At 41.4% G+C, this 8,766-nt stretch overlaps 1 protein-coding gene across 1 annotated transcript in view; it reads right to left on the reverse strand.

The window, feature by feature from the left end:
• The window catches only part of FAM81B (family with sequence similarity 81 member B), a 72,883-nt gene extending 65,833 nt beyond the window's left edge, over nucleotides 1-7,050 (reverse strand). The window contains exon 1 of the mRNA XM_035291898.3: nucleotides 6,914-7,050. Within this exon, the coding sequence (XP_035147789.3) occupies nucleotides 6,914-7,050 (137 nt within the window). The remainder of the gene's footprint in view (nucleotides 1-6,913) is intronic.
• Nucleotides 7,051-8,766: the final 1,716 nt, after the last annotated feature.

Below are 8,766 nucleotides of genomic sequence, written 5' to 3' on the forward strand. Positions count from 1 at the left end.
AAGGCATACAGTATTCAGGATGCTGAGTGACAAACTTTATCCCCCAGATAAAGGCCACCCATGATTTTGGCTTCTGTGGCATATCTCCTAGTCCTAAACTAAGCCCTTTAAACTCAAAGATGCAGTAGTTTGGTTTGCAAGCAGTCCAAAAGGCTCATTACACTACCCTAATCATCATTTTATCTTGTGCCAAGGGAGACTGACACACAGCAGTGACTAAGAGCAGGTGGTTACAGATTCCAAAAGAGTGGGTTGGAACCCTGACTCCTCAATCTACCAGCTATTTACTTGGAGCAAAATTACATCACTTCTTTAAGCCTCAGCTTTCTCCTCTGTGAAATGAGCTAATAATATCGATCCCATAAGGTGGCTGAGAGGATTAAATGTAGTAATGTACTTACAGTGCTCAGCTGAGGGCGATGCCAGGAATCCACTAAAAGATAACTATTATTAGTGATTATTTCATAAGGTGCCAATTTTCCAAGAAATAGACATACGCAAGGTCTGTGAGAGAAAGAAAAACTGGATTTAACCTTGCTTAACAACTTTTTGAGATTCTTTCTTTTCTTAAATTCAGCTTTTAATCCATGGTATTTGGCTAGAAAAATGGGCCCTACTAAAATGGACAATTGTAATATGTTTTTCTCTAAACATAAATGGCTATTCAATTTTAACACAAAAATACACATAACATATATGTATATTATTAATGTCTGCTCTAGTTTGAATGTCTCCACCAAAACTTACGTTGAAATGTAATTGCCATTCTAATAGTATTAAGAGGTGGAGGCTTTAAAAAGTGATTAGGAAATGAGGGTTGTGTCCTCATGAATGAATTAAAGCCCTTATTGTGGGAATAAGTTAGTTATCCCAGGAGTGGGCTCCTGATAAGAAGGATGAGTTTGGCTTAGTTTCTCTCTCTGTCTTGCATGCCTATTTCCCTCTGCTATGTTATGATGTAACACAAAGATTTATCCTTTCCTAGCCTCCAGAACCATGAGCCAAATAAATACCCAGACTATGGTATACACACACATTCACACATACACACACATAAATATATATATATATATATGAGAGAGAGAGAGAGAGAGAGAGAGAGAGAGAGTCTTACTCTATTGCCCAGGATGGAGTCCAGTGGTATGATTTGGGGTCACTGCAATCTCTGATTCTCAAGTTCAAGCAATTCTCATGCCTCTGCCTCCCAAGTAGCTGGGACTACAGGCATATACCACCAAGCCTGGCTAATTTTTGTATTTTTAGTAAAGACGGTATTTCACTATGTTGGCCAGGCTGGTCTTGAACTCCCAACCTCAAGTGATCCACCCACTTCAGCTTCCCAGACTACTGGGATTACAGGTGTGAACCACCGTGCCAGGCTCTAGATTATGGTATTCTGTTATAGCAGAAGAAAATGGACTAAGACAGCTTCCCACTTGTTTAAAATGTGTAAGTAAAATCCTTCCCAGAAGCCCATAATCTTCAAATGTTTCCTATTCTAGGGCTAATAAAAGCACAGAAATTAAAAATGTTCAATTTCAATCTTAAAAGTGGCCTTATACTATGATATGTTTAATGTAGACCTAAAGACATAATCTTGACATGGTGGTCAATGATGTGGGATAGTCAGAGTTGAGGGTCATCTAAGACAGAAACATTATGTGTTGTGCACTACACAACCCTCTGGGGCACCACGCTTATGGTAACACTGTGAATGTTCATATTTGTTACAAAAATTTTTTGGGTATATATCAAAAAAATATTTTAACAAAGAAAGTCAAGATAGTTTTCTCACATGAAAGTAAAGAGTCTTGAGAAAGGGGTACTCACTTTTAACTCACACAAGGAGTGTACAGTTAGGCACTGTCAATGACAGACTGCATATATGATGGTGGTCCCATAAGATTTTGGTGAAGAAGAAAAATTCCTATTACCTAGTGATGTTATGGCCATCATAACATTCCAGTGCAATGCATTACTCACATGTTTGTGGTGATGCTGGTGTAAACAAACTGAATGCACTGCCAGTTGTATAAAAGCATAGCAAGTGCAGTTATGTACAGTGCATAATAGTTGCTAATGATAACAGACAACTATGTTACTGGTTCATGTATTTACTACACTATACTTTTTATTATTATTTTATTTTTAGTTGACACATAACTGTACATATTTATGGGATACAGAGTGATATTTAGATACATATATACAATGTATAATGACCAAATCAGGGTGATTAGCATATCATCACCTCAGTGATTTATCATTTTTTTGTGTTGTGAACATTTAAAATCTTCTCTTTCAGCTTTTTGAAAATATACAGTAAATTAGAGTTAACGGTTCTCACCCTACAGTGCTGCAGAACACCAGAACTCATGTCTCCTTTCTAGCTGTAATTTTGTTTTCATTAATACCGTCTCCTCATTCTCTCCTCCCCCTGCCCTTCCCAGCCTCACAATTCTGTTCTCTATTTCCATGAGCTCAATTTTTTTTCCTGCCACATGTAGGTAAGAACATGAGGTATTTATCTTTCTGTTCTTGGCTTATTTTGCTTAACATAATGTCCTCTAGGCTCATCCACATTGCTGCAAATGACAGGATTTCATTCCTTTGTATAGCTAAATAGTATTCCACTGGGCATATAAACCACATTTTCTTTACCCATTCATCTATGGATGGACATTTAGGTTGATTCCATATCTCAGCTATTGTGAATAGCACTGCAGTAAATGTGGTAATCCAGATGTCCCTTTGATATACTGATTTTCTTTCCAGTAGTGGGACTGCTGGATCATATGTTAGTTCTCTGTTTAGTTTTTTGAGAAACCTCTACAGTGATTTTCGTATTGCCTCTACTCATTCACATGCCCACCAACAGTGCATAAGTGTTCTCTTTTCCCTGCATTCTCATCAGCATTTGTTAACTTTTATCTTTTTGATAATAGGCATCCTAACTGGGGTGAGGTGGTATCTCATTGTGGTTTTGACTTGTATTTCCCTTATGATTAGTGATGTTGAGCAGTTGAGCATTTTTTCATATACCTGTTGGCCATTTGTATGCCTTCTTTTGAGAAATATCTATTTAGATCCTTTGCCCTTTTTTTTTTTTGGCATGGAGTCTTGCTCTGTTGCCCAGACTGGAGTGCAGTGGTGTGACAGCAATAGGCTATACCATATAGCCTAGGTGTTTGGTAGGCTATATGGTAGCCTACCAACCATGTAGGTTTGTGTAAGTGCTCTCTATGACGATCACACAATGATGAAATCACTTGACACATTTCTTAGAACCTGTCAATTGTTTGACCATTATCAAGCAATGCATAACTGTATTTGAGCCACTGACAGCCAGTACTTTGGGTGTCTTCTGTTAAACTGGCCTTAACTAACCATGGGCCAAAGCAGCCAGTCGTCCTTGGCAGGCTGTGTCCTCCTCAACTCCCTTTGCTTCCTTTCTTACTTTTGCCTCACCTCCTACCTGTTGTCTCAGGAGCTCATAAGCTATCCTTTGGGTCTCCCTTAGAGCTTCTCAACTTCCCTTGTGCTATTCTGATTTTATCTTCTCTGGCCTTCTAATAATCTCTAATGTGGTTAGTACTTAATATTTAGGAGACATTCTTTGTGTTTCACCTCACGATTCTTATAAGGGAGGCTGCACAGGTGTGAATATCCTGATTTTACAGATAAAAATACAAGGAGGTTCAGAGAAGTCAAATGACTCACTGAAGAAACTGGTGAAACTGACCAGACCTCCGGCCTGCTGACTCTTAGTCTTGCGTACCATTCCTCCTGGGATGCACCATACTGAATTCCACTCAAGTGTGGGGGGTTGACTTCCATTCTGTTCCATTCTATGTTTGAACCCAATGGAGAGACTAGGGTTGCTGTTTCAGTGAATGGGGTATTTTTGAGGCAAGGCATATTTTCATTCCCCTCAAGCTGAGTGATTAACTTCTCTAGTCTCGAGGGAGATGATATGGATCATCTGGTAAAGTAGTTAGAAATTTGGTAGTCTGGCATCAGACTGCCAAATTCATCTCTCCTCTCTGCTGCTTACCAGCTGGATAGTCTTGCAAAATGATATAATCCTGCCTTCCGCCTTTAAAATAGATGATGATAATAGCACAATATTAATAATTCCATAGCAATAAAAGATTATGAAAATTAATCAGACATGTAAAGCTATTAAAACAGGGGCTAGAGCACAGTAAACACTCAATAGACATTAGCTCATGTTCTCTTAGGTCTAACCATGTTTGTTTCATTGAATTTTCTAGGTAGGTTTCTTAGTAGGGACTCAATAGCTGTTAAATGAATAAATGAAAGCCTTTGTGCTTTAGCTGTGAAAAGCCCTGCTTGTGGAAGGAGCCAGAGGCCAGTTTCCATGCACTATTTCTGAATGGCTTCAGCCGATCTCCTAGTGCTTGTAACTGGCCCGTTTCCTGTTGCCACAGATCTCATTCTAGGAACTTCTACCACTGACTCAGCATCGGGGTATTCTCTAAGATTTCTAGAACCATTTATTTAAGAACAATTCTCAGCATCTCCTAATTTAAGGCATTGATTGTTCTGGGAACATTAAGAAAATGTTGAAAGTCTCCTTTCCTCAAGAAACTTCATTTCTCTGTAGATGAGAGGGGTGAGCTCACAGCTGACTTAAATCAAGGCAGCCAGGGCTACATTACATGGTCAAACAGTTTCATCATCCTGTGCTTCTCATTCTTCTCCTTGGCTAACCCAAACTTTCTTGGCTAAACCAAACTCAGCCTAAATCCATCTCTCTGTTTACTCTGCCTGTATTTTTGCAGCAGAACATGGCTGGGAGAAAACATACAACTATGTTGACTGGTCTCAAAATTCACCCCCACAAACCTTAAGTGGGTCCTTAACGCTTCCTGGCAATGACAGTATCAGATTTCCTTAGTTAATCATTCTTCCACTTGCCTACATAACTCTCTTGCCTTTTCCTCTGACCTCAAACTGCCAGCAACTCCCCTGTCACCTGCTAACCTTTCCTTTTTACTTCTCCAAAAAAACAGAAATAATCAGAAGGAAATTTTGACAAGCTCCATCCCCACCCCCAAATCTATCCATGATCTAGTGCATCCGTGTCCATATATTATTCTGCCTCCTCTTGTTTCAACAGATGAACCATCTGTGCTCCTCAATTAGGGCCAATGGCCCAGTGGTCCTCAGATCTTACTCCCTCTCAACGATTCAAGGACATTGCTCCAGGGATTTTCCTGTCTTTCCTTTCAATTAGCTCATTCTCATTGGCACGTAAACATACATTTTTTCTCCCACTCACCTTAAAACAAATAAACAATCTTCTCTTGATCCTATAATATATCCCCTTCTAGCTATCACTCAATTTGTTCCTTTTCTGCACAGAAACATTCCCTGAAGTCTTGCTTATATTTTTCTCTTTGTAGTTTCTATCTTTGCCACAGTCTAAATTGTGTTCTGCATTCTTTTTTTTGAGATGGAGTTTCACTCTTGTTACCCAGGCTGGAGTGCAATGGTGCGATCTCGGCTCACCGCAACCTCCGCCTCCTGGGTTCAGGCAATTCTCCTGCCCCAGCCTCCTGAGTAGCTGGGATTACAGGCACGCGCCACCATGCCCAGCTAATTTCTTGTATTTTTAGTAGAGACGGGGTTTCACCATGTGGACCAGGATGGTCTTGATCTCTTGACCTCGTGATCCACCCGCCTCGGCCTCCCAAAGTGCTGGGATTATAGGCTTGAGCCACCATGCCCGGCCTTGTGTTCTGCATTCTTATGTTGAAGCCCTAACCCCCAGTGTGACTGTACGTGGAGATAGGGCCTTTTTGAGGTAGTTGTATTTAAATTAGGTCATAGGGCGGGGTCCCAGTCTGACAGAACCGTGGCCTTAAAAGAAGTAGGAGGAGGAGGAAGAAGAGTCTTGGTATCCTGGCTCGCCGTCATGCCTATATCCTAGCACTTTAAGAGGCTGAAGCAGGAGGATCACTTGAGTCCAGGGGTTCAAGACCAGCCTGGACAACATAGTGAGACCTCATTGCTGCAAAAAAATTTAATAAGTTAGCGGGGCATGGTGGCAGTGGGTGCTTATAGTCCCAGCTGAGGCTGAGCTGGGAGGACTGCTTGAGCCTCGGAGGTCAAAGCCGCAGTGAGCTATGATTGCGCCACTGCAGTCTCTCCTGGGTAACAGAGCAAGACCCTGTCTCAAAAAACAATAATAAAATAAAAATAAAAAAGAAGGAAGGAGAAAGAGAGATCGCTAGCCGTCTGCCATGTGAAGATGCAGGGTCTGCAAGCCAGGAAGAGGGCCTCACCAGGAAACAAATCTGCCAGTACCTTGATTTTAGACATCTGAGCCTTTAGAACTGTGAGAAAATGAGTTTCTGTTGTTTAAGCCAGCCAGTTTGGTATTTTGTTAGGGCAATCCAAGTAGACAAAGATGCTCTTGAACCACTGTTTTCCCCAGCCATGTTCTGCTGTACAGATAGAGGCAGGAGTAAGCAGAGAGATGGATTTAATCAGGGTTTGGTTTAGCCAAGAAAGTCTGAGGAAGCGTGAGAAGCACAGGATGATGACACTGTTTGACCATATAATGTAGCCCTGGCTGCCTTGGTTTAGAGCAAGCTCTGGGCTCACCCTCTCCCCTACAGAGAGATTAAGTTTCTTGAGGACAGGGGCTTTTTTTTCCCCATCCTTGTATTTCTCCTTACATTTCTCAATGATCTCAGCACAACTGATACATTAAATTAAGAGGTGCTTGAAATACTTCTTAAAGAAGTCCTAGAGAATCTCCTGATGCTGAGCCACTGGGTAGAGGCTTTCTATCTATCCCTTGATACTGCTCTCTTGTCAAGATCCCCTCTGACCTGTTTATCAGTAAATCCAGTGGTTAATTCTCAGTCCTCATCTTACTTGCCCCCTTAGCAGCTTTTGACAGAGTTGACAGCTGTCTTCTCCCTGATACTCTTCCTTTACTTCTCTTCCACTTTTCTGCTGCTTTTTTTCATGGATTTCTCGTTCATATCCCTGACTTCTGAGTCGTTGATCCATCATTTCAGTTGCCTAGACCTTTCCTGAAAAATCCCACATCCTTGGGAATCTCTCACCTACTTCTGAATGTTGAAATGCCCTAGAGCTCAATCCTTGGACTTCTGCACTTGTTACCTTGATGATCTCCCCCAACCTAATGGCTATAAGCTGATGTTCCTTCAGATCCTCTTCCCCAAAATCCTGCTCCCCTGTATAGTGTTTCCCATTGCAGTAAATGGCAATAGCCTTTTTCTGGTTTGCTCAAGCCCCAAACTTTGGAATCCTGCTTCACCCCTCTCTTTCTCTCATGTCCTACTTGTTTGCCCCACCATTAAAATATATCCAGATGTTTCTAGCTGCCTCCTCTGCTAGTCCAAGCCACCATTATGCTGGCCCAAGGCATCATTCTTTCTCCCCTGGATTATCGCAATGTCTTTCTAATGCATTTCTTATTGCAATGGCTTTCTAAAACCAAACTTGTCCCCTCTCATAAATTATTCTCAACAAAATAGTCAATGATGTCAATGTTAAGACTGAATATGAAACTCATGTATTCAAAATCCTTCAAGATTTTCTATCTTGCTCAGAGTAAAGGGCAAAACTTTTCTAAGATCTGAAAAACCTTCTGAGGTGATGTGACAGGGTCCTCCATAGCTGCTGATCCCATCTCCTGCTACCCTTTCCCTTACTTACTTTCCTCCAGCCACAGTGGCCCCCTTATGATTCTTTGAGCACACTGGCAGGCCCTTGCCTCAGGGCCTTTGACCTTGCTGTTACCTCTGCTTAAATGCACTTTCCCTAGATATTCCCCCTTTACCCCCTTACTTGCTTCTGGACTTTACTTAAATGTTACTTTCTCAGACAGCCCTCCCCCAGCTATCTAAAACCACTGTTTCCTTTCATATGACACATACTTCCTGTTACTATTTCCCTCTGAGTGTTTACCTACCTAATATATGTAAGAGTTAAAGAAAGAGTTAAGAAACACAGAAAGTGGCTCAACAGTCAATATGGGTATATTTTGGAGAATAAGTATGAGAGGGGCTTTTGGAGCCCTCTCAGGAGCATTTGGTCAGGAGCACTCTTTCATACAAAGAGTAATCAAGAGTTCAAGGTGAGAGAAATTACCACAGGCTTGGAATGTTTCTGTGTGGAGAAGTTTATTGTGAAATTGTAATGTCTCTGGTCAGAGGGGAAGTTATCCTGGGGCTGACATCTCTCTGGTTGGAGGGGAGGTTATATTGGGGCTGGCTTGTCTCTGGTCAGGGAGGGGTTTGTATTAGGGTTGGAATGTTTCTGGTTGCAGATATCATTTGTGGTTAATGGTCATGCTGACATTAACCATTAGGCTGATGCCCTTTGGGTTGGATTTAGGTGGTTTTTGATCAAGGGGAACTTTAAAATGGCAGTGCTTGTCCAAGATGGTGATGCTTCTGCTCTGTCAATACACATTTTACTTTTCTTTTTAATTGTTTCCCCTGCTAGAATCTAAGCTCCATAAGAGTAAAAATTTGTGTCTTTTTATTTCACTGCTCTGCCTCAATGCCTGCAATGTGTCTGGCACATTGTATGTGCTCAATAAATATTTTTAACAGAATGAATACATTACCTAGTCCTTAAAAGGTGCAGACAAATTCTGGCTGGGCATAGTGGTTCATGCCTGTAATTCCAGAACTTTGTGAGGCCAAGGTGGGCAGATCACGAGGTCAAGACATCGAGACCATCCTGGCCAACATGGTG

Source organism: Callithrix jacchus, chromosome 2 (assembly GCF_049354715.1).
Source record: "Callithrix jacchus isolate 240 chromosome 2, calJac240_pri, whole genome shotgun sequence".
Taxonomy (NCBI): Eukaryota; Metazoa; Chordata; class Mammalia; order Primates; family Cebidae; genus Callithrix; species Callithrix jacchus.